General features: G+C 60.0%; 1 protein-coding gene across 1 annotated transcript; it reads left to right on the forward strand.

Annotated features, from left to right (window-relative positions):
- The first annotated feature begins 4,014 nt into the window (after positions 1 to 4,014).
- SLC16A1 (solute carrier family 16 member 1) lies at positions 4,015 to 20,725 on the forward strand. Its single transcript, XM_075521559.1, has 5 exons — positions 4,015 to 4,162; positions 13,880 to 14,137; positions 17,356 to 17,499; positions 18,033 to 18,896; positions 19,165 to 20,725. Exons 2-5 carry the CDS (start codon positions 13,921 to 13,923, stop codon positions 19,440 to 19,442), a joined length of 1,503 nt encoding a protein of 500 aa, XP_075377674.1. The 5' UTR covers positions 4,015 to 4,162; positions 13,880 to 13,920; the 3' UTR covers positions 19,443 to 20,725.
- The last annotated feature ends 4,934 nt before the right edge of the window (positions 20,726 to 25,659 follow it).

Consider the following 25,659-nt stretch of genomic DNA (forward strand, 5'->3'; position numbering starts at 1 on the left):
TATAGACCCTATAGGATGGGCTGCTTACTTGAGCGGAGGACTGGCGCTGCCAAGATGTGCTTGTCAGGTGGCCAGCACTCGGGAAATGATGAAGGAGGGCGTGGAAGGAATGAGTCACTGCGCTGGGAACATATGGGATGGCAATCTGCAGGGAAGGACGGCAGCCCCCACACTCCCTGAAGAGTGAGCGGAGACCCTCCCGAGTCCTCACGGAGCAGCAAATTAGCATTGGAAAGTACATCCAACAGCATCACTTTCCTCTGGCTCCAAGGACGGCAAGGGAGGAGGAACAGAGATACTATTTCTTGTGCCAGATAAGCTCCTTGGCAAAAGGCGACACGTTGGTGTGCGCTGCAGCACGAGGGGCCCACGGAAAGGAGCCAGAGAGCACTCACCCCAGAAGATGAGGAAGAGGCACGGTGCAAGGGTTAAGGGAGGACCACGGCGTATGCGTGGTATCTCTTAACATTTACTATGTGGCCTCCGTGCGGTCAAGGATCCCTTATTTCCAGGCAAGCACGCCAAGGAGAGCATCCTTCTCCTGGCAGCAACGATCAGGCGTGACAGCTGCCGGGATGCGGGCTGGAGCCAGGCGGGCGGCACGGTGCCTTGTCTTTCCTAGGCAGGACGCAGAAAAGCCGGGCCAAAGCAAATGAAGCAGGCAAAGGTCTCCAGAGAGCCCAGTTACCCTCTTTCCCTCTAGCAACAGTGGGGCAAGCTTAGCTGCTGCCACGTGCCTCTGACTGCTGCCACCCCACGCCGTCCTCCTTGGCTCCCGCTTCCCCCGGGGCTCACGTGGAGGTGGCAGTCACCCTTCGGTCAGGGCTCCTGGGAGAGACGACCACCCTCTTTCTGCTGGCCACACATCGTCTCATGCCCCAGATCACTGTATTGGTCTCACCACTCACTGGCCACACCGTGCCCTGTAACTGATTTTGATAAGGAATTAGCTCCGCTACCGTTGGGTAACACGTACTGGATGCAATTAGTGTGCTGAGTGAGTGCAAGAAAAACCTCAGCTCCTGGTTACGCCAGCACGCTGGCAGACGCAGGTCTCTCTGACGCGGTCACTAGCATCTGCACCCAGGGGACTTGGGACCACTTTGTGGAGCCACGACCTTGCTAAGGGATGGTCTGCGTCCCCGGGGGGACGCGCGTGTGAGCCTGACGGCAGGCGGAGGAGAGAGCAGCGAAAGGAGCCCAAATGGGTGAGAAGAAGTGTTGACCTGAATGAGCGCAAAGGCGGCCACAACTGCAAAGGTTCTCTATGGCGTATTAGTGGCCATTTTGAACATCTTATCAGCAAACACTTTCTTCCTAACACAAATTATTCTCTGAACAATGACAGAGGCCGTTACAGCAACACACCCTGAACAATGTCGTGCCTTCATCATCTGACGGAGGCAGAACCTGCGTGTTCTCTGAGGACAGCGCTCTGACGCCTTCTCTTCCCCATCCATTGTCATGGGGTTGCTATGATGGGTAAACTCAAAGCCTGGAAGCTCAGTTAAAGTGAAATGTGAATCCAAAAGTTCAGAAAACCTTTTTCCAAAGCCTAGTCAGGAAACTAGGATGGATATCTTAAAAGAACAGACTTTCCCAAGAGATTTCCAGTAATTCCTGGATTTGGACTCATGTTGTTACCTCTCTTATCGAGCAGGACATGCGTATTCATGACAGATGAGAGGGCTAGACTTTCACACCTGCTAGAGACATTAATTCCAAGATAAACCAGAGCTAGTGATTATATTTTAAGATTACTACAGGTCGTTAGTGTTTACAACGGGACACAGAAAACCTGAACTTGAATTGCTGTGCCGTGGCCTCTCGCACACTCTGGAAGACTTTAAACTCGATTAGTGTCCACAACAAATGCAGCCAGTAGCAAGACTGCAAGGCTGCTTAGAGTTGCTTTTCAAGGACAGCTTTGTTGCCCAATATCCTGAAACAATATCCTGTTTTCCTCACAAGAAAAAAATTCCTAATGGGATTAATATTAAATCCGTCTTTTAAAAGAGACAAAAATGCAGCAGCACAGAACAGGAAGGACTCCTTTCCACCTTCCACAAGATGCAGAAACAGCAGCAGCAGCAGCAGCAGCAGCAGCGCTGTCCTACGGCTTCTCGCCTGCCATTCCAGTCCATCGCTGCTCCGGCAGCTCGCTGCTCACCTGAGCTCTGCCATCCCTGGCCTCTCGTTTTCTGCATTTCTCTGAAACACGGCCACGCTCGGGGCATCGTGCAGCAGTGCCAGAGAAAGGACACGCTCTCCGGCTGTTGTACAGCTTCATTCGTCCCAGCAGCGCTGGGTCTCCTCGAAGGAAACAGGAAGCCCGTGTCCCGGCTGGGATCCCCCCGCAGCACTGCCCACCTACAGCGGGCAGCACTCGGCCCAGGCAGCGCAGAGCACTTGATCCTGGTTAGGATGTTAAAGCATGGCAAAGCTAAGTGGCAGTTTTGAGTTTGATCCAAAATTGCCCTTTTAAATTGTTATTCATCTTGTCGTCTAAGCAAAATAGAGTGCAGACCTCTCCCTGCTACATCACACAGAAGTAGACGTATCAAGAAAACCTCCCACCCACTCGCTCTTTGGTTTACAGTGTCTTGCCTCAGCAGTGGGTGACTGAGTTTGTTGTAGTCCCTGGTTGTCTTTCATCGGGTGCACCTGGCCCGTTAAGTGCCTCGACATGCACAGAGCACACCCATGAACACGCTCGCTGCGGCAGCGAGGAGCGGTGGTTTCCTTTGGTATGAAAGGGCTCGCACCTCCTCTGCAGCTGCTCCGGGCTCCGTCTGCAGTGTCACTGCCTTCTCCCTTCCTTCCCTCTCTTGGCTCTGAGTTCAACTACACCACACTTCTTTCGGCTCTAAAACAAATTAGAGCGTTAGACATGCAACCCAGAAGACAATTAGCGTCATTAGGCTCCCGGAGAGAGCAGCTCAAGGAAAACCTTCACAGGTAAACGTCCTTTTGTGCAGCGTTTGGCACACGTGGGGAACGAAGGGTACGAGAAGCATCGGTGCCACAGGCAGTTTTGCATCCAGAGGGTGAGGAGCTGTGCTTGGGATGCGGTGAGGAGCTGTGCTTGGGATGCGGCCACGCTTTCAGCAAGGGCCTCTTCCGCACACCGAGGCGTTGGGCACGCCGAGCCCGGGCCCGTTTCCTCCTGCAAAACTAAATCACGAGGGGAATGCTGACGGCATCCAGCTCGTCCCCAGCCCTCGGCACCCGGCTGCTTGGGGCACCGAGCAGGAGCCGTCTGTAGCAGGGGCTGCACGGGGCTCGCTCCCTCCGAAATCATCGCAGATGCACCCGGAGCAGCCCCCACCGGCAGCGCACATCACTGCCTTGGCGGACAAGCGGACTGCCAGCCCAGGCAGCAACAGTCAGAGATCTTGTGGTGAGTACGTAAAGCCCCGTAGTCAGGCGACCGAAGAGCGGATGGTTTTTAATAAAGACACTTGGCAGCGTCCTGCACCCAGACCCGCGGCGGGGCGAGGACCCCGCCAGAGCAGGGACGCGGCAGGGCCCGCAGCGTGAGGAGGTGACCCCGGCCGAGCTGGAGGGCAGGGCGCAGGGGGGACACCCTCCTCCTCCCCCCGGCCACCCGCGGGGGGAACACCCGCACAGAGTCACTCTTGCGGGACGCGTTAAGGAAAGTCCCCAACCGATGCTGCGCCGGGCGAAGTCCCGGCTGCATCCGGCCCGGCCTCCCGCCCGCTGCCGGCGCAACCGGCCCGAAACCCCGCTCCCGCCGCCACCCAGGGCCCGCGGACACGCGCGGGACCCGCGGGGACCGGGGCCCGCGGGGGCCGGAGCGGTCGGGGCGGCGGCGGCCGCCGGGGCGGGCTGCGCTCCCGCCCGCCGCCGCGTTTCCCCCCCGCGGGCGCGGCGGGGCGGTGCGCGGCGGGGCGGTACGTGCCGGGGCGCACGGCTCGGCCGGGCTCGGCCGCCCACCGCGGGGGCCGGGCGGCGGGGGCCCGTGGCGGGGCCCGCGTGGGCTGCCGTGGCGGGGCGGGGCGGCGCGCACGTGGCGCGGCGGGGGGCGGCGCTCGGCGGCGGCCCGGCCCGCTCTCCGCCCCCCGCGGCGCGGCGCGGCCCCTCCGCCCTTATAGCGGCGGGGGCGGGGGCGGCGGCACTCGGCCGGTGGCGGCACGCGCAGGTAGGGCCCGGCGCCGCGGCGGCGGCGGCCCACGTGGCGGGCGGCGGGACGGGACGGGAGGGGGCCCGCGCGGGGTCGGGTGCCCGGGCCGCGGGCCCGGCTCCCGGGGCTCCACGTGCTCCGGCGCCCTGCGGCTCCGCGCAGCCCGGGGCCGCCGCTCCCGGCCCGGCACTGGGGTCCCGGGCACGTGGGGCCGCGGCGGGGCCGTGCTGGCGGCGGGTCTCGGCTCCGCACCTGCGGCCGGTCGCGCGTGGGCGCAGCCGCCGGGCTCGGCGGGCCGCGGAGTTCCCCGCCGGCGGGGCGGGCGGCGGGTCTGGCCGGGCCGGGAGCCGGGGCCGCCGCTCCGGGCCCCCAGCCCGGGGGTGCGCGGGGTCCCGCGGTCTGTTACCGCTCTGAGGCGGCCGCGTGGGTGAGGGTCCCACGCGCGCCCTGCCCGGGGCGGCCCCGTTTGCGTGCGGAGTCGCTGGGCGCTCGGCCCTCCCCCCGCCCCCGCCCGCCCGGGCCGCCGGCAGCAGCGCCCCGGGGCCGGGTCCCGCCGCGGGCGGCGCCGCCCGCCCCGCGCCCTTGTCCCGGTGACCTCCCGCGGCGGAGCCGGCGGGGCCCGGGCTCTGGGGGGCGCTCGGCTGGGGGCAGCGGGGGGCGGCTGCGGCCTCGGGGGTCCCGGCTGGCTTCAGGGCCGGGGCGGGGCGCGGGCTCCGTGGGCTGCAGGGTGCCGTGCCCCGCCGGGCGCCTCGTCCCTCCGCCGTGGCCGCTGCCCGGCGGGGCTTGTCCCCGGCGCGGCCGGAGGGGACCCGCCGGGCCGGCGGGGACGGGACGCGGCTGGCCCGGCCGCTCCCGACCGCTCCGTCCGCCGGAGGCGCGGCGGGCTTGTTTTTAGTTGCTGCGCGGGGGGGGTCCATCCGCACCGCCTTGCGGGTGCCCGATAGCGGTGGGGTGCGGGGGGAAGAGGCGATTACAGCGGGGCTCTGGCACCCGATAAGAGAAGGGGAGCTCCGGGGAGGCTGCTCCGGCCGAGGTCCCCGGGAGCCGCGTGGGAAGCGCGTCCTGCGAGCGAGGGTGGGTCCGGGATACCGGGGGTGGGAGGGGGCTCTCCCGTTCCCCGCCGGGCAGGGCTCGTGTGCGGCGCTGCCGGAGCCCGCCGCGACTGCCCGGGGACAACACCGAGATGCCGCTCCCCGCTCGGATGCTCGCCCTGGCCCTCGGGCCTTTCTTGCTGCAGGCGCTCGGGAGCTGGCCGTCGGGCGCTTGAGGTCCCTTGGGTGGGTGAGCTGCCGAAGTCCTTCCAGCGTCGTGGTCTGCTGCTGGGGTCGGTTTGCAGCGAGGAGGCCGCGCTGGAGGAGCCTGTAGGACCGTACTCGAGGCCCAGGGAGGGACACCTTTTAACGCGTGTTTTTGCATTGCTCAGGGAGGAGGCTGCACGCCCCGAGGACGCTGGTGCACGCGTGCCGAGGTGTACAGCCGCCCCCGGGTGCGGAGGCAGGCTGTGGCACAGCCGGTGAGGTCTTGCGGCGATGGGCAGCGGGAAGCTGGGACTGTTGGAGCTTGCTGGCAGCCAGTGCGCTCTCGCTCTCGGCAGCGAGGGGCTGTTGAAGCGCTCCTGGAGCTGATGGCTCCTGCAAAGCGCTTCCCTGCGGCTGGGCGCAGCGGGAGCTCGCTGTGGCCTGGGGTCCCGGGGACCGCTCTGTGCAAAGCCCAGTGGCCTGTGGCAGGTCTTGGCTGGCACCAGGATGAGATGCTCGGGAGCCAAGCGGGGCCGGGTGGCAGCTGGGCTCCTGTGGAGGGCGAGTGGACCCCAGCAGATGAGCTGCTGAGGTGCTACACCCAGGGTGGGCAGCCCGGCTCGGGCCGGGGTCCTGCAGGCAATAGATGTGCAAATGTATCACAAAGGACGAGCAATGCTCGCAGGATTGGAAGTTGACCTGAGGAAGGGGCATGAGCGTGAACTGGAGGATCACAAGGAAATGGTGGATAACCTGTAGCTGCAGTGGGAGAGGTGGGATTTTTGTCCTTCCCTGTGACAGCAAGTCCTACTGCGGCACAGCCCCTTCTGCAGGGCTCCCATCCCGCCCGGTGAGGTCAGGCATTTTGCACAAGGGTTACTGATGTTCTTGGGCTTTAAGTTTCTTCTGAGGAAAAAAGATGGGGTGTTTTTTAGTTGCATCACAAGAAACCTGAAATCTAATGATGCTGGTTTTCTGTGAGCCTTAAGCCTTTTTGTGGTGCACAAGCATCCTATTTTCATGCTAAGTGAGGTAATTTAGTGCTGGCTGGTTCTCCTGGGTGTCTTTGCTCTGAGGTTTTTTTGGCTGTGTCTAGAAGGAAAGGAGCAGGGCTGAGAAATGGGCCAGTGCATGGACTAGCTGGTGTGTGCTGGGGGGGGGGGGCGGACTCGGGCTCCAGGCGCAGAGAATCCCCCAGAGCTCCTGTTCGGTGGCTTTGTGAGAAGGGGCTTTCTCAATCTTGGATTCATCACAGGGTGATGGATCTCTTAATTACAAACAAGCGTGTTGCTACTGTACCGCAAACCTCCCTGCCCCAAAGTCACAGGGGTGACTGTGTGCCCGGTCCTGGCCCTGCGGAAGGTGAGAAGCATCCTCCCCTTCCAGGAGGTGGTTCCTGAAAAAGGTGCGAATGGTTACATGTGCTTTCTGTTGGCTCCTATCTCACACAACTGGCCTGATTTATCTGGCAGCTAAGGTGGAAAATACCCAGTGACTTGCACGCTGTTATTTTATATATCCTTTATGAGGAGTTGAGAAGCTGCACGTAGGCTAAGGGAGCCGAGTTGCACACCATTAAGCACTCTAGTGCTAATCTCATTGTTGCACTTTTATGGCTTTTCCTATTTCCTTCTGTGGAATCAGCCTATAACAGCGACTTTAAGAAAGTGGGAGCCTCTCACCAGTGGTGTCTGTATGACTCACTTTCAAATGTGCCCTTAAAACCGCCGCAGTGTAGTTGTACTGTAGCCAAAGAAAATTCATGTGAAAGAAAACTCAGAGTTCCTGAAACAGCAGTTACCTGAGTGCTGCTGGGTTGTCGGGTAAGGGTCTCCCGTCTCCATCCCTGTGCTGCCTCGTCCCTGGCTCGAGGGCTTTAATGAAGTGATAGTACAGTGGTGCAAAGTGCAAAGCAAAGGCAGCTCAGACTCTTGCTCTTGGGGAAGAGAGCGGCAGTAACGTTTTGACTGTGATGGCTGTGACTTTCTGGGGTTTTGCAGCCTCCCGCTACTATGCTCTGCCGTGAAACTTGGACCTGGAGTGGCCGTGTCCCTGGCTGGCGGTGCGGGGTGTCTGATGAAAGAATGCCGATGCTATTCGGTACCACATTTTTCTCATTCTGAGGATTTCCTGGCGGGCACGGGGTGTTCCGGGAGTGTTCCCGAGCACTGCTGGTACAGGAAGGATCGGCTCTGCTCCCTGGCAGAGCACAGCTTGTGCTTGGGGTGGGACTGTGAAACCCTGCACAGGGGCTGAGAGCCCCCTGTCCCCTCCTGAGACTGGGGGGCTCGGCTGGCTGGGGGGCTGACAGCCGGTGCTGCGGGAAGCCCTTCCCCTAGGGACAGGGGCGTGAGCGGAGTCTGGGGCTGCATCACCAGCAGTGCCTTTGCTCCGTCCCCAGTACCTCTGAGCTGGAGGGACAGTACCTTGTACTGTAAGGGCTGCACTTAAGCTTGTGCCTTTTGAGTGAGTCCCTTCAAACCTGCCTGTGACACTCCCCAGCAAAGCTAAGCCTTTCCACAGCCCTGCAGCTCCCTGGGGTAAAGCACCGGCAGAGCTGGGTCGGCAGCGAGACGGGCCGCGAGCGCAGGGTGGGCAGCTGCCAGCCCCTGCTGCCCGGGGATGAGCCATCCTCTCGTGGGGCTGGTTAGAGAGGAGGCTCTGGGCGCTGTGCCTGGGGTTGAAGCTGATGTGAGCCCATAAGAGCCAATGTGAGCCCAGAGGATGCCCAGAAGAGCCGTTTCACATAACGTTCTTGTAACCTGACTGCAAATCCCTCCGGGTCCACTCGCAGGGTTTTGGGTCAGAGGGCTCTGGGAGAGCCTTGGCCACAGCGGGGCTCTGATACAGAAATAAGCCAGGCTTTCTGCCTTGGTCTTGTTGATAGCTTGCTTAAGCTTGACTTCACACTTTCTCATACCAGTAAGACGCTTGGTCCTTGCTCAGACAGGCTGAGCATCACCGGTGCTAATAACCGGGCACGGCAACCTGGGATGGGAGCTCGTCTGGTATCTGTCTGGTAGGCAGAAATAGCTGCCCGTCTTTCTGTTTGGTTGGTTATTCCTCCCTAAAGCTCCTGACAAACCATCCCAGTGTCCCACTTCAAGGCGGCTCGCAGCCTTTCACAGCCCGTGCGCCGCGGCTGCTGTGCTGGGAGCTGTCCTTGGGCGGCTGGGGGGCTCTGTCTGCCGGAGGGACCCGTGGCGGGTGTCCAGGGAGGGCCTCTGGCCCTTCCCGGGGACCGCCGGCCGCCGGCGGGGTGAGTGGGCTGCTCCGTGCCTCTGCAGGCTGGGGCTCGTGCCGGCGGCGGGGTGCAGCTGGGAGCTGGAGGAGGGCAGCTGCCGATGCCGCCTCTGCCAGCGCGGCCGCCGTGCCCCGTGGCGTCTGCCTGTCTGCGTGCCCGGGTTAGCTCACCGGGCTGGCAGACCGGGGCACGTCTGAGGGTGTGCTGGCCGTCCCCGGTGGGGAGAGGTGCTGAGCGGGCCGGGCCACTTCTGGCAAAAACCTTGAGCTCGCCCGTGCGGGCTGCCGGCCTTGAGCAAACCCTGCCCGTGCTGCTGACCTCGGCTCACCCCGCGAGCAAACGCTGCGGCTGAGCAGGGCCTCAATTGAGTATTGTCTTGGTGCAGAGCCCTTGCTGGCGCTGGGGAGTCACGTAGGCCGTGTGCTGCCAGGTTAAACCCCGGCTGTGGGCGCTTGCTGGCATTACAGCTCCACACTTAATGCTATAAACCCGCTTAAAACTGGTGAAAGTGGTGTCTCATTAGCTCATAACAATCTCTATTGCCTCATCTCGCTTCTGGCTAGAAAAAGGCCAAATTTGAAGCTATAAAGCGTTATTGGTTGTAAACAGCGCGATCGCCAGCACCTCCGTTTCCCCAGCAGTAAGTACGAGATCTCGGTTTAGTTTTGGGGACCAGAAGGGATGCTCGGGGTCTGCTGGCTCCCCACCTGGACAAATGTCCCGGGGGTCTTTATGGCCCTGTGCTATCCCGCTGCGTGCTGAGCACTGAAAGAGCCCATCCTTGTGCACTGAGTTTGGGGGGCTGAGGTGGGGAAGGGTAGATGTGTTTCAGGCTCTCGTTTGGATAATGCTTCGGGATGGGGCTGGTGGGAATGGGCGCTCGCCAGGCGCCCGGGAGCAGCATCCCCCTCCTGCGTCCCTCCCCTCTGCCGGCGGCTCGAGGCGGGAGCCCCCTCGGGGAGCGGGGTCTGGTGCTGCCGGCAAGGGGCAGCTTTGTGCCCATCCTGCCTGGCCTGGGCATTTCGGTGTCGGCGTTCGCTGGTCAAAGGCTGGGTCCAGCTGACAAAGGCACGAGGAGCCCAAACGGCTGTCGTACAGCAGGGACGTCCCTGGGGATCTTGTTGCCGCTGAGATCCCGCTCCAGGCATTGCCACGTCCCTCTCTGGAGCTGGGAGAGCACAGGAGGAGCAGATGGCCGGGAGCGGAGGCAGCCCGCCTGCAGCAGCGCTGGGACGAGCCGCCATGGACTTCGCGCCTGCCGAGGAGCGTGCCAAGGTGCCGGGTGAGCCTCTGCCTGCAGCAGCACAGGGCAGCCCTGCCGGCTTGCGCGGGCTCCGGGGCGGCGATGGGCTGTGGGAGCAGAAGCTGGGGCTCCGCCGCCCGCCCTGCAGCCGAGCAGGGAAGCCTGCCCTTCTCCAGCCTCAGCTCTGCCAGCCGCTCCCGGTGCCCTGCTCCGTGGGAAAGGTTTTGCAAGCTCACACAGCGGCAAATGCCAGGTGAGCGTACGCCCGGAGTAGGACAGCCTTGAGCTGGAGGGTTGTGCGAGGGGAGGCCGAGGTGTGTGGGTGGGGGATGTCCCCCTTCCTCTGACCCCGAAAAGGAGCGGTGCGAGGACACTTTCATAAAGGGTTTGCCCCAGAAATATTTTGTGGCGTTTGCAGTGCTTTATAAATGTGAGCCTCTGTCTCTCCGCTCTGGAGTCCTGCCAATCCGGGGCTTTTAAAAGCGCAGCAATTTGCCGCATTATGTAACTAAAAGTCTTGAAATCTTCCTGTTCCAGGCCCCTCTGGAGAAGGGATAACAGTGCTTGTGCGTAGGCCCTAGGAGATAGAAAGGGTTTTAGTCTTCTGCGGGATCTGCTTCGAGAAGATACAGTCCTCGTTGCCTCAGTAGCCTCAATTCATGCTCTCGCCATTGCTGTGCAGAGGAGGGTTGCTGTAGGCTACCCATTCCTGTGGATTAGTCAAGACCTTTACGGGGAGCAGATGTGATACTTGAAGTCATTACTTGGTCTCATCAGTCTTAATTACTGCAAATATGGTTATTTTATTTCCTAATAGGGCAAACTGTAGCTGGCTGCCTGGCAGCTGTGAATTTGATTTCCAAACATGTCTTACATGTTGCAGCTCTTCCAAAACAGAGCTGTAAATGTCACAACCATGTTCTGGGTGTTGTGGTTTTTTTTCCTTTTTGCAAAGGGGAGGGAAGCTTTCCAATGGAACTGGCTGCCTTACATGTGCTTTTTTTTTTTTTTCCTCTCGTTTGAAACTACTTCTGTGTGGGGGCAAGGAGGAAATCAGCAAGAAGCCTTAATGCGGTTGAAGGAAGAGCTTTCTAAAACTGGTCTTTCTTAATAAGGATTTTCAATGAGTCAGGGAAAAATGTTGTGGCATGCAGAACTCAACATGTAAACCCTCTGGCGTCAGGCTTTGGGAATCTTGCTTCATGGTCTCAAACCTTGTTCGGTTCAAGGTTTTTCACTGTGCCTCAGCAATGCAAGAGAGGTCATGTCTAACCCGCCAAAAATCTTTTACTTTATAGCGAGGTGCCACCTGAGCACCCGCAGGAGGAGGAATCCTGCTCGCAGGGAAAGAACAAATAGATGAACCCAGCTGCAGTAATTTCGGTGCAGTCGAGCTCCTCGGGAGTGCTGGAAGAATTAAACCTGTGTGTGTGTCTCAGGAGCAAAAGGGAAAAATCCCCAACACCTCATCAGCACCCCCCAGCTTTTGCTTTGGATAGCTCTTGTTGCCAGTAGTTTTAATTAGTGCTAACTAATTAGATTGTGTTCCTTGCTGGTAGTTTTTATTGCCAACACCTGGTAGTCTCATCTTCTAAAAACGTTGCAGACAAATCAGTGTAGTTAGATGATGCTTTAAAGTTCACTGAATGCTGTGAAAGCTCAGTATGACTCAAAGCAAGCGGTGGCTGGAAACTGGTGTGCAGCCTGTGTGGGGAAGTGATGTTAAGCAAAACCCAGCGTTCGTACAAGCTTTTCAGAAAGAGCGTGATGGGCGGCTGGGCTGCTCCCCGTACCGAGAGGCCGAAGGTATGTGGTGAGCCCCTACAGAGCCTGGCACTTTCCTCCCCCACTGCCGGTGCCAGGCTGGTGCCCATGGGTGCGTGCTGGCCCTGGGCTCTGCGCGGGGGCCTGCCTGCAGCCGGACCCTGCCGGTGTGGCCTCGGCCCGGTGTCGAACGGGCTGCTCGGCGCGGCTGCAGTCCCTGGGGGTCCGAGAGAGGAAATTGGCTCCTCGGCGTAGTTCAGCCGCGGACGTGCCCGGGGCAGCGTCTTGTAAATGATTCCTTTGTTGGAGTGGCGGGGTGGCTCGGATCTGCTCGTGATGGTCATGTGTCCCGCTGGCTGGGACGCAGGAAAATACCCTGCCAGCGAAAAAATTGGTGTCTAGGTCGGGCTAAACCAGTCTTAGCGGCTTACAGAAACCAGCCTCCCGTGCTCTGCTTCCTCTCGCCCCGTGTGGGTCCGAGGCATCGCCTGAGCGCGTCCGGGTGTCGGGTGGCTCCGGCAAACCCAGTGCCGTATCGGGTAACTTGGCCGCCTGTGCCGCGGTGCCAGGTGGGAGCGGGGGCTCCCCACAGCTCGGGGCCGCTCGCTGCCCTTCAGCTGGGCCGCCCGGATCCCGGCCTCGGACGTGCACCGAAGTGACACGGAGCGAGCGAAAACAAGGCTGGCGGCCACGGTGCCGTGTGGTGCGCTGAGGGCACGAGGGGACGTGCCGGGTAGATGCCGGCACGTCGGCAGCAGTGGATGAGATGGTCATTGCCGTGAGCCTGAACGGGTGCGCGCTGTAAATAGGAGGTTGCACCTCTCTGAGCCAGCACGCTGCTTTGAAGTTGTCGTCGCTGTGCCTGGTGTGACCCGGGGGAGCTCTGGAGAAAGCTCTCCTGCTCGAAGGCGGCTTTTTCCTCAGGTGGAAACCTGAGCAGCAGAGCAGAGAACTGCAGAGCAAGGGGTGGGCTCTGGCGAAGGAGCCCGATGCCCTTAATGTGGGCGGGGGGGTCTCTGGCTGCAAGGCCGGGGAGGGCCATGGGGCATCAGAAAGTGTCTTCTAAATCTGCAGGGGCACGCAGGGGTTCTGGGGACTGTAGCGATTCCTGTTGCTTTGCATATTTTAAACCGCATTTGTGAGCAGCTGCTCTGGTTGTTTCCTCCCTTGGATGGCTTGTGCTGCTTTCTGCTGCCTGAAGCAGCCTTCTTTTTGGAGTAACCATAGCTCCAGGGTGGATCCAGCTCTGCAGCAGCTGCAGCACGGGGAAGGCAGGAGCAGCCTGACCCCACATGGCTCAGAATCGGCCTCTCTAAGAGGGCTCCACATTTCAGCAAGCCTGGATGACATTTCCCCATTTATTTTGTTTTCTCATTCATCCCTTCTGGTTTTGAGCTTTTAAGGTGAATTGTTTTTACACTTGGGTGTTTTTGTGAAACCCGCCGTAGCCTTTTCAGTAGGGGAGGAGGGGCTGGCCACAGCTGGGTTGGGGGGCTCTGCCGGGGCTGGGGCTGCTCCGGGCAGACCCACCTCCCCTCCCGGGCAGGGCTGGCAGCGTGTGGGAGCCTTCCCCGGTCACCGCTCGGGCTAAGTTTAGCTGCAGCCTGTGACCTTGAGGGCTGGCGGGTGTGCTGCGACACCGCCTGCCTGCTCTTTCTTCGCAGAAATGGAGGCGTCCTGGCTCGTGCGTGTGGACTTATTTCCCCTGGTGTGTCTGCATTTAATAGCCTGGGTGTGCTGCTCCTGCTCTGGGTGGCCTGGGGCTTCCCGGGGTTTCGCGGTGTGTCGGGGCGGTGCTGGGATCGCGCTCCTGGAGAAGCTGCAGGGGCTCTGCCCCGGGCAGGCGAGGCCCCACCAGACCGGCCGCTGCCTGCTCAACCCTCGCAGGTCTGGCCCCGTGCTGCCCGTAGCCCTGCCTGCTTCGCTGCTGTGCCCCGGCTGCTGCTGGCAAGGACATCGCCTGCCTCTTTCAGCTTAGGACAGGTGTCATGTCTTAAATTTGTTGCTTATAAATACCTGCTGGCCAGGGCTTTTAAAGGCCAGCCACAATCTGAGCATGTGTTTTGGGACGCCAGTGTGCTGGCGAGCCCCGAGTGCTCGCCTCTTGGATCAGCTCTCCCGGAGGTGGTCCGGGGCACTGGTGCTGTGCCAGCCCTGTGAGCAGGGCTCGATCCGTGCCGTTGCGTGCCAGGGAGCAGGGATGCAGCCATCTGCTTTCAGCTGATATGGTACTTTGTCTTTTGCAGATCTTTGAACCCCAGCTGAGTCATTGCCAACTTGGTTCAAGATGCCACCGGCCATCGGAGGCCCTGTGGGATACACTCCTCCTGAAGGAGGATGGGGATGGGCCGTGGTCATCGGAGCCTTCATCTCCATTGGGTTTTCCTATGCCTTCCCCAAATCCATCACTGTGTTCTTCAAAGAGATTGAGGTCATCTTCAATGCGTCCAGCAGCAAAGTCTCATGGATCTCCTCCATCATGCTGGCTGTTATGTATGCAGGAGGTAAGCGGCCTGGAGGCAGCAGTACACATGCCCATGCATTGCAGTACAGGATGTGGCTCTCCTGCTGGGTCTGATGATTTGTACCTTGCTAAAGTGACGACAACCAAAACTTTGCTAAAAGTTGAAATGCTCTCCTTACATGAGAGCAAAACTTCCCCTTAGCGAGTTTGCTTGAAGGAGGTTGCTCAAAGTTCTATTTAATGCCCAGAATGCAAAAACCAGGTTAATCTGTCCTCCTCTGCAAAGCTGTAAGTAAAATCTTTCCGGGGAATTACAACTTGTGTAATTCTGCCCTTGTCCTTGTTACGGTGCGCTGCGGACGCTGTCTGCTTCCAGCGCCTGCCTGAAGGCCGGGGGAGCCGCTGTGCCACGCGTTCGAGCCCCGCTCACAGCGTCTCTCTCTTTTAGATAAGACATCAATTTTCTTATTTAATTTTTTTAATCCAGCAAACAATGGCTGTTATCTAGGGACCTGTCCCCAGTTTCTGGTCAGGTCCGATGGCTCAGCCGTGCTCTGGAGTGCACTGAAACCTGGTGCTGTCTGTTCTTCCTCTGTAGGCAGCTTGTGCTGCTTGAGGGTGGCAATGTGCACTGAAGGTAGAGACATGAGCAGAAGAAAGCAAAACTACTTAACCTGAAGCAGCTCCCCTCCCCCATCCTTCAGAAACTGTTTCTGGGAGTCTTTTAATCCCCAAGCTGCTTGCTTTATGCTTGTCTTTAACTGGCGAGGAGCAGGCGGAGTGCTCCCTGCGGGGCGATGCGCTCCCGGCCCTCGCCTCGCCAGTCTCCAAACCGCGGCGTCTTGTACCTGCCTGCAAATGCAGCTTTGCACTGGGTCGCTTGGCTGAAAGACTCTTATTGGGAGCCTGCTGTTGTGTCCCCTTCAGAGGCAAATGGGAGCTTGTACTGCTGGCGAACTGCCTGCGTCCTCGTTGCATTTGTGCATCAAAAGGAGCTGACGTCGGTGCCCGGCTAAGCACGAGGCTCTTCCTTTGGGGGAACAGGCTCTGCTTTGTCCTCGCTCAGCTAGCGAAGCGACCAGCACATTTCCCTGCTCCGATGTTATAACAAGCTTGTAAACCGTGTAACTGCCTTAATGAGACTCAATCTGGGCCATTCGTCCTCTCCTAATAGCTCAGAGCTGGTTCCTCTGGGTGCCCTGGGCTGGCTCTGCCTGGAGCTGCCCAGCAGCTGGGGTGAGAGCTCCCTCCTCCAGCCCTGTCCCCCTGTCCCATGCTGACACTGCCTCTCCTGCTCCCCTTGAACCGTTGCCATTAAATCCCAGCAGCTTGCTGGTCTTGACCTGCTTGCCTGTAAGCCAGTGGCAGGGATGCTGCAGGTATCGCAGACCTGCCCGGGTGCATCCCCCGCTGCCAGAGCACGGGGACGTGCTGCTGCCCCACTCGCTCATTCCAGGGCTGCTGCAGCCTGAGCCCGGACCCTTTGCAGGGTCTGAATTGCGCTGGAGCGGTCGCAGTGCATCCTGTTCTCCTGTCCACCAGGGCACCTTCCTGCAGGAACCGCGTGCTTGCTTGGAGGCAAAAAAAAGTAGCTCCTGCTCTGGAAAAATGTCCTGGGCTGATGGTATCTTGCAGAGCTGGGGTAGCTCCTGTCCTAGGCAGGGCTGGAGGTGGTGGAGCAGCATGTCCTGCAGCCCCACGCAGCCGCCCCGTGCAGTCACCGTCAGGGTACATGGATGTAATGATCTCAAATGCCCCTTTCTCAGCTCCACATTAGGATTACGGAGGATTCTGGTTCCATTACTTACACTTTTTTCACAGCATGAATAATCAAAATAGATCAGCTAACATTTAGTCAGAAATGCTTCATGTGAATCTATAAAATAAGAGTGGGTGTGAATTCTTTTTTTCTTTTAATTAAAAAAAAAAAAAAAAGAGGGGGGGAATTGCTACCAGGGTACACGGTGCTGCCCAGCCGGGTGGCTTCCTGGTAGCTGCCCTTGGAGCCTGCTGCTCCGGGCTGCATTTCCCGGAGGAAAGGCTGCTGCTGCCTTTGGACTCTGTCCAGGGGCATCACGTTTGCCGAGTTCAAGGTACAGGTTTTGCAAAGTGCTGAGCGCTCTGTGGGGAAGCGTGTGGGGCTCGGGGTGATGTGGCAGCCCCCGGGTGCTGCTGCCGCCTCTCACGGGACCGGGGCCATGGCCCCTTCCTAACTGCCGGTGGCATCAGGTCGGAGCCGCTGGCGTGGGCTGCTCTGGCTGGCACACGGGCACCAGCTGCGGAGAGCGGGATGCTGCAGGGCTGGGGGCAGCCTCTGTGGCAGCAGGGCTTCTGTAGCCTTCTCCAGGCTTTGTTTAAACTGGGCAAAAAGGTCAAGTAGCGTCTGAGGACCCATGAATAACATGTTGACAACCTTGCTATCTGTTAATGGCAAAACTAGGTCTGTTAATATTCAATGGATGTTCATTCAGTTTATTTAAATACATTTTAGTATCTGTAGAGCATGCTTCGCAGTATCTAATCACTGTTTGCTTTGGATTAAAGCTCCTGATAATGAAGCACTTAAAAGGCGGGTGTGCAGAGTAATTGGGTTCTTCCTAGCAGTGAAAACAGAAGCACCCCTTCTCCCCGGGGCTCCCTGGGGCGGCACGGTGCTGCTCCTCCCGCGAGCCCTCGGGGATCTTCGCCTGCACCCATCCAACCTGTTTCTTCACAGCTTTGTCTGGTCTCCATCAGAAACCTCTCGCTGGAGATGGGCAGTTGCTGTAGAGTTGCTTTGCTGCCCAGACCCAGCCCACGGTGGGCAGGCGGGTGGCGGTGGGCAGGGCAGGGCCCCCAGCCCAGAGCACTGTGTGGCGCGGGTGGCTTCGCCCTGCCCCAGACCCCTGTCCCCGGGTGGCTGCTGGTGCCCGGCAGCTCCCGGCTTAGCCCGTAGAAAGCAGCTTGCTCAGAGGAGTCGCAGGTTTCTGCAGCTGTAGACAGCCTCTGGTGCTCAGCAGAAGCCGCAGCGTGCCGGCACTGGCCGGAGGCTCACTTCTCCGGCTGGGGTCCTGCGTGTGCTCTAAGCAAATGTCACTCTTACCTCCAGCTGTCTCTGAACCGCCTGTCCTTTCCCCTTACCCCACTTCCCTCGCTGGGCGAAGTGTCGCTGCGTGAAAGCTGGAAGCCTGTGGCAATAAACCGGTGTGCTTGCGTGCATCTGTCTTGTCTCTCGTGCAAAGGCAGCTCATCTCTGGCATATCTCCTTCGACTTCTTAGGTCCCATCAGCAGCATCCTGGTGAACAAATACGGCAGCCGGCCCATCATGATCGCTGGCGGCTGCCTCTCCGGGTGCGGGCTGATTGCAGCCTCTTTCTGCAACACGGTGGAGGAGCTCTACTTCTGCGTCGGGGTCGTAGGGGGTAAGTGACGGCTCTGCCCTGGTGGGGCTGCAACGGAGGTACGGCCTCTCCTGAGGCAGCAAGAGGAGCAGCTTGAACCCAGTAATTATTAGGGAATGTCTATGATGAATTTGTATAAATCCTGATTCCTGTTACTGATTCTAGTAAGAGATGGCCCCGGTGACATAACGTGGGGAGACCGTACTAGTGACTGTACGCAGGACTAGTATTTGGTACTGAGAATAGAGAGCATCTGCTGTTCCTGCCCCGGGTTAGGGTTGTGCCCCGCCAGTCGACGTAAGGTTTGCCATGAGCCGGGGCAGTTCTCCCCTTCTGGCTCCCAAATTCCTGCGTGTGGCTTTGCTGCTGCCTTGGTGCCTCCTCCCAAGTCGGCAGTGGGGGCCAAGTGCTGCTCGTGCAATCGGGAAGTTTATACAGCCGAAACGGAGCTGTGAAACCCCCAGAACTGAAACCCCGCTCACCAGCCCTTCTGCCGGTGCTTTGGCTTGTGGGGGTGGTCGAGCTCTGAGCCCCTCGTCTCTCCTCTCCTTCAGGCCTTGGACTCGCATTTAACTTGAACCCAGCCTTAACCATGATTGGCAAGTACTTCTTCAAGAGGCGTCCCCTGGCTAACGGGCTGGCGATGGCGGGCAGCCCCGTGTTCCTCTCCACCCTGGCGCCCGTGAACCAGCTCTTCTTCGGCATATTTGGCTGGCGCGGCAGCTTCCTCATCCTCGGTGGCCTCTTGCTGAACTGCTGCGTCGCCGGATCCCTGATGCGGCCCATAGGCCCCAAGCCGGATCAGCTGAAGAAAGAGGCTGCTAAGGAGGTGCTGCAGGAAGCTGGGAAGGCAGTGAAAAAGGATGACGGTGACACCAGCACAGACCTCATCGGTGGAAAGACCAAGAAACAGAAGAGCACGTTTTTCCAGACGATCAACAAGTTCTTGGACCTGTCCCTGTTCACGCACAGGGGCTTCCTGCTCTATCTGTCGGGCAATGTGATCATGTTCTTTGGGCTGTTCACTCCCTTGGTCTTCCTCAGCAATTACGCGAAGAGCAAGAAGATTGCTAACGAGTCTGCAGCCTTCCTGCTCTCTATTCTGGCCTTTGTAGACATGGTGGCCAGACCTTCCATGGGACTGGTGGCAAACACCAAGTGGATCAGACCCAGAGTCCAGTATTTCTTTGCCATCTCTGTGATTTACAACGGGGTGTGCCACCTCTTGGCCCCCATGTCCACCAGCTATGCCGGCTTCTGCATTTATGCCGGCTTCTTTGGCTTTGCCTTTGGCTGGCTGAGCTCAGTCCTGTTTGAGACCCTGATGGACCTGGTGGGAGCGCAGCGGTTCTCCAGCGCCGTCGGCCTGGTGACCATCGTGGAGTGCTGCCCCGTGCTTCTGGGACCCCCTCTGCTAGGTAGGGTGTGCTGTGCCCAGGGAGCGCTGCCTGTCCTGCCCGGCCCCGCTGGTCCCCCCGCGCTGGGGCAGGGGCGAGGGGGGTGAGCATTTGAGGGATGGCTGAGGAAGTGGGGGCTGAGCCCCGGGCACAGGGTGGGGGAGCAGGGGCCGGAGGAATAAAGGTCCGAAGCTGAGGGTGGTGGGCTTGGGCTGCTCTTGGGAACATCTCCACAGCCTGGAGCAGTTCTGGGGGTATCTCGCTAAGCTGTCCCCTCTCTGTCCCTCAGGGAAGCTGAACGACATGTATGGTGACTACAAGTACACGTACTGGGCCTGCGGGATCATCCTCATCGTCTCTGGGATCTACCTCTTCATTGGGATGGGCATCAACTACCGCCTGGTGGCAAAGGAGCAGAAGGCGGAGGAGAAGGCGAGGAACGAAGGGAAGGAGGAGGAGACCAATGTGGATGAGGCTGAGAAGCAGAAAGAGGCAAACAACGATGTGGCCCCCTCGCCTCAGAAGAGCGCGGAGGATGGTGTCAAAGAGGAGGAGAGCCACATGTGAGGGACCGGTCTCAATCCCGGAGTGTCGGGGAAGCGTCGCTGCCCTGGCGCGGTGGCTGGGGCAGTGCTCCGCTGGCGCTGGGCGGCCGTGAGAAGTGTTTAAACCAGGTGTTCATTTTTAACCAGGCTCTGAATTGTCTTTCCATCTGTGTTCAACAAAGGTAACAGGGCTACGCGTGCAGTATCCTTGTGTCGGGGGGCAAGGGGGCTTTTTATAGTCTGGCTTTTTAACAGTAACATGAATGTACTAATACGTGCCTTACAGTCTTCATATCTAGCTGAATTTGGATGAGCCTTAACTCTAAACCGTGCTTTAGCTCTGTATTCTGCTCGGGGTTGAGGGGGATGTGTGTGTGTGTGTGTGTTTTGGGGAGTTCTGTTGTTAAAAAGCCATAAAAAGCAGGATACTGGATTTGTTGAAGCACGATGGGCTTCAGGGCTGGCCCCGGATGAATACTGCTTCACACGCTTCTTACCGCAGGCCCTCCGCAGAGGGGGAGATCCGGGCACGGGGCAGGGTGGTCTTCGGCTCCCGTGCCGGGTGCCTCCTGGCTCTGTAGGTGGTCTTTAGGTATGTTTTGAAAACACTTTAGCTACTGTAGTTCTTTTAAAATCCCTCTTTTGTAGTTGTGCTCTCACGGGATATCCGGGTTGGAGAAGGATGGCTGTGGTTCAGGTTGGGCGGCGGCGCCCGCTCCGAGGCGGTGGCAGCCCCCGTGTGCCCAGCCCCTGCAGCCGAGCCCTCCGTGGGGAGGGCTGGGGTCCCCCGGCCCCCCGACTCTGCCCGGCGGTGCCTCTCCTAGCCTGACGCTGGGTGATGTGAAGCGGGTGCGGACGCGGGGGCTCGGCTGGCGGTGCTGGGCTGGGTGCCGGCCCCGGTCCCCCCGCGGGGCGGGTTTCCATCCGGAGCATCCCTGCGCTGATCGGTCCCACCCAGACGGGGGTTTTGGGTGCCTGACCCTGGGCAGAACGGGGGGGCCGGGTGGGGCGGGTGGAGGTGGTACATCCCTGAGACAGGCCTTCTGCTTTCTCTCTCTTATCTCTTAGAGAAACCTCTTTTACTTGCTTCTGTTCAACTGAGTTCTTAAGGCGGTGGATGCCTAACCACTCACATCTAGGACACGTAAGGGGGAGGAAAGAATTTGTACGTATTTATTTTTTATTTTTTAGTGTTGGAAAATATCTCAACGTACGTGGAGCAGGTTAATGGCTCTCAAGTTCTAGTAAATGTTGATCAGAAATCATGTAAGAAGCTGAGGTTCTTTTTTCAAATAAACTTGTTTTTTTACAATTTACCCGTCAAATGTTGACCTTCTTTCCTAGAATCACACTTCTGTGTGCCAGACGACAGGTAATTTGGGTCAGTTTTGGGGAGAGGCGAGGGAGCTTTGGCAGAGCCTGCGTCTCCACCCGGCGCTCCGGCACCCCAGGCTCCTGCTGAGTGGGTCCCACCGACCGTGGAAGCTGCTCCCCATCGAGATGCCCCTGCCCTGCCCCTTCTCACCTCCTCAGCTGCAAGAGGAGGCTTCGGTTGGGGTTTGGGATGGCCACAGCCAAGTCTCCTCGTGCACTCTGGTTTTAGAAGCATTTCTGTTCCCCTGCCCGTCTTTACAGGGTGCCTGTGAAAGCCTCGCGATCCCCCTTTATTGCCAGGGGGATGGACACACACTTAAACGCCTGTTTTGTGAGGGACGGGCAGACTCTCCTGCTGGCTGGCTGTCCCCGCTGCCTCCCTCCACGAGCTGAGCCGGGGCCACCGCTGCGCGCAGCCGAGGGACCTCCTGCCTGCGGGCCGGGCACCCATGGCGGCTGAAAGCGAAGGAGGGGGTAGACGCAGGTTTTCCTGCCGGAGCTGCCCCGGGGTCCCCAGAGCCCCTGGCAGGGTCAGGCCCTGCGCTCGGCTCCTCTCCTTGTGCTCCCTCGGCTGTGGGGCCGCTCTGAGCTTCATTGTGGTCCACCTCTCACAGAAAGCAGGCCAGGGTGTTTTCATGCTGTAGAGTAACTTTATAAAGCCAACAGAGTATTTTGTACGGAAGGACTTTGTACGTGCTGAGCTGTGACGCTGTGAAGGCAGGTAACTGTAGTCTCCTGGACGGTGTGGCTGTAGTACTGCAGTAAGAGGTTCAGGTCGCAGTACCTCAGCCCTGAGGAGCTGCCCCTGTACCCCGTTCTCGGAGCTCCGGACAGGCTGCCAGCCCTGCCCTGCTCCCTCCCACCTGCGGGCTGGTGTTCAGTGGGGCCGGGTCTCGGGGTCAGGCCGGTCACTTGGCTGCCCTGGGCAGGGGCTGTGGCGCTGGGGGCCACCGAGCGCTGCCGGTGCCGGCCTTGAGAGGAGCCTCGGCCCTCTGCGGCGGGAGATCTCGGCGCCAGCCTGCGCTCTCCCGGTGCCCGGGCAGGGGCTCTCCTGTCTGCCCGGGCTGCGGTGCCACCGCGGCTGACACGGGTGTTACCGTAACCAGCGCAGCGTGGGAGAGGCTTGCGTGGCCGGGGCAGGGAGCCAGCCCCGCTTCTAAGGAAAAGAATGTTTAAATAATTTCCTGCTGCTTGGACTTGGCTGGCTGGGAACACTTCAGTTGTAAATCCTCGGTTGTTTTCTAAGGTTGTTTCCGTGCCCTGTCCCCTCCGTGCTGTGCTGGCTGGAGCTGGGCGTCAGCCCTGTCTCGGCTCCGTGCCCTGTCCGGGACCTCCTGTGGGACCGCTCCTGGGACCCGCTGCTGGGGAAGTGCAGGTGAAGGAGGAAGGGGTGTCTGGGCTCAGGAGGAGGAACTTGCTCTTGCTCTGTGTTAGGCTATAAAGTGACTCAGGCTTGAAGTCATATAATTGCCCTGCTTGTAAGGGCAGAGCGCAGGGGCCCTCGCTGCGCGCCGGGGCAGGGCTGGCACCGCAGCAGGGTGCGGACTCTGCCCTGCGGCAAGCCTCTCCTCCCACGGCAGCCTGGCCGGGCAGGGGCTGTCCGTGTGCCCCGTTCCTCCCTCGCGGCTCAGCTCGTGGAAGGAGCAGGGCTATATTTAGTCATGTTATTTCTGCGAGCAAAGATATCTGCAGTGCTGACAAGAGCGGTGCTCGGCTCCCAGAGCCCCTCACTGCTACCTACCTGTAAAACAGGAGCTAAAATAAGCCGAAGGGTGTGGTGTGACTGGTGGGAGCCCTGGCTTTTGCCATGGTGATGGGTGAGTGGGCGGTGGATGCTCAAAGCAGCCCTTGGTGCCTTCGGAGAGGTGCTGCCCTGCGAGAGCCTGTGTCGCAGGGACGTCCCTGTGGGCTGAACCCAGGGGACTGCTTAAGCACAGCAGGTTGGGACCTGCTGGGACGATACCTCTGCAAGGGCCACAGACAGCCCGAGGGGACGTGGTGCTTCCCCACTCCCCAGGCCAAGAGGTCCCGGTGGCAGCGGGCGAGCGGTGCGGGCACAGCCGGCCAGCCCCACTGATTGCGCACTGTGGAGCCAGCCCCCGTGAGTTATTGCACAGATTTCCTTTGCGCGTTCCGACAGGCCGCCTTCCTTCCTCCTGGGGATAGCAAAATAAAATTCTCTTCATAGCAGGCAGAATTGAGGAAATACTTGGGAGCTAATTCCCGTGCAGTTTGTTTTCCCAAACATCTGAGCTTGCCGGCCAGAAATGCTCGGCAGCAGCCGGGGGGGCTCGGGGGCTCCCAGAGGAGCGGACGGTCGCTCCAGCCGCCGGCCGGGAGCCGCTGCCAGCTGCTGACCGCCGGCTGCAGCCCCAGATGGCCGATGGTGTGGTGGAGCTGCCGGTGGGAGCCAGGGCGAGCCAGGCAGACCCAGGCTGCAGGCTGCCCTCCTTCCTTCTCATCTTCCCTGTTTTAGGGAATTTGGGGGATGTGGGGGAGGTCACTGGGTGACCCCCTGTGGATGCAGGAGCTGGGGAGCTGCTGCCGCCTCTGCCCTGGTGTTGGGGCATCCCCGACCTGCCCACCGCCTCGCTGGGGGCTGCTCAAGCCCCACAGGAACCCTGGGTCCATTCCCCTTTCCGTGGGGCAGGAAACTCCTGCCGTGATGCCCACGGTACTGCGAGGAGCTGGGGCAGGCAGGGGAGAGGGCAGCCCCGCATGCACAGACACTCCCGGCCTCCCGAAACAGCCTAATCCTCCCCACAATGCGGCACAATCCCCTTCCCGGTGCGGGGGGAGCCCGGCCGCAGAGCTCATTCATGTGACAAGCATGAGGAGGGGATCTGGGTCCCTGCCCGGCTCCCGCTCTGCCTGGGGAGTTTATTCAGGTTTTTTGGGAGATTTGGGTTCTGCTGAGTGTGCAGCTCCGGCCGAGCGGCTGGGGCTGCTGCTCTGCAAACAACTGCTGCCGTTCCCAGCCGCCCACAAAGGTGCTGGCCTGGGCGACGCCGAGGCGAGTGCCGTGCCAGGGAAGGGAGGGCGTCCGCAGGGAAAGGCGACTCTGTTCCACAGCCTGGGCTGCCCGGCTGGGTGTGCAGAGCCCGGGCTTGGCAACGGGTGGGACAGGGGCAAGGAGAAGTGGCCGCTGCCAGCTGCCACCTTCTCACTGCAGGTGGGTGCATGGGAATGACCATAGCCCCGCAGCACCCGCCTCTGCTCCCAGAGGCTTTGAGCCGTGGCTGCAGAGATGCTTCCTCCAGCATCACCCAAACCCCCCCAGCTTGCAGCTGAGGAGCAGGAGGAACCCGCAGGAGGAACTCATGGCCCTTGGGGAAGCCTTGCTCCTCCTCTTCCTCCTCAGGCTGCCCGTGGGACAGGGCTGGCTCTGGGCTTGTGCCCTGGCACAGGCAGATCGCTCCCTGCCTGCCTGCACTCGCGCAGTGAGTGCCCTGGTTCAGCCCTGAGCTTGGCCCGGACCCCACAGCCCGGCACGGGGAGATGGCCAGGATGGCCACGGCCATGGCTGTGTGCTCAGCCTTCCCTGCCTGGTTTAGATGCTGCGGGGAAAAGCAACGGCCCCTTAATGTATGAGCAAAGCAGCATTACGGGAGGCAGATAATCAATTGCTACAAGATGATCATCAATTATTTTCACTGCACTTTATATTCTGTTAATGAGAGCCCTTTGCTGGTGTCATGGAGCCATTACGGAGGAGGTGAGTGATGCTCAGCTGCTGCACAGCAGTGAGAGGTGACTGCAGGGCACAGCGCACGCCCCGGGGTGGCTTCTGCGGGGTGGATGGCCTGTGTTCACTGCAAACACTGCCAAGGACAATCTCTGCTGCACTTTGGCCGGGCTTTTTCCCTGGGTGGACCCGAGACCTTTGCTCTACTTCATGCAAATTGTGGCGTCCTTGTGTTAACTCGGGTGCAGCCTGGAGAACAGCCCCGAGGTCCGGGGGCACGTGGTGCTGCCCAGGCAGGGGCTGGGACACTGCAGCCGGGGTGCCCACAAGGTGCTCAGGGTGGCTCTGGGCTAACGAGGCAAAGGAGGTGTTTGTGCGAAAAGCTGGCACACGGCGGGCAGGCTGGTCCTGCCTGCGCTGTGTGCCGTGACTGTGCACGGTGGGAAGAGGCTGCACCGGCCCCGTGATGGGCCCGGACACGTCCTGAGCACCCTAGGCTTTCTGCGGCGCTGGCTGACGGCCGCTGTGCTGGCAGCCGGGAGGTGCCTGCAGCCTCCGGGACCGGTGCCTTGGCCAAATGCCTGTCTGTGCCCAGAGCCGTGCCCGCTGCCCTGCCTGTCCCATGCCCTGGCATGTGGCAGGGGGAGGAGGAGATGCTCGTGGCCACCCTGGACCCCCCTGGGCCCAGCAGGAGGGAGCCGTGAGGCTCGTTCTCACAGGGACGAGCTGATTTACCCTGCTGTAAATCAGCAGAGCCTCCTGGGGCCGCAGTGCATCGCCTGCTCATCCCTCTTGGGCTGTCAGCGTCTCAACAGTGGCTTTTATTGCTGTGCTGCCCCGTGATGTTTCTCTGTGGCTTGATATGAATTTAATTATTACTATTAATCATGAGAAGGGGCTGTGCTTGCGGAGCCAGCCGCCAAGATTTACAGCCAGAGCAGCCAGTAGAATTAGGGCTGGGGCAGAGCATCGGTGACCCGCACTGGGGATGGCTCCGGGCTCGGCTGCCTTGGGACCACCGTCTGCCACGGCAAGGGCAAAGGCTTGGTCCCAGCACGGCGCAGCATGAACCCCTGCTACTCCAGGAGCTCCGAGCCAGCCCTGCTGCCGGCCCTGCTTCCCATATGATGGATGTTGCACAGTGCCAAGATGTGCCCATTTCAGGACACGGCCCTGGAGA

Source organism: Mycteria americana, chromosome 20 (assembly GCF_035582795.1).
Source record: "Mycteria americana isolate JAX WOST 10 ecotype Jacksonville Zoo and Gardens chromosome 20, USCA_MyAme_1.0, whole genome shotgun sequence".
Lineage (NCBI taxonomy): Eukaryota > Metazoa > Chordata > Aves > Ciconiiformes > Ciconiidae > Mycteria > Mycteria americana.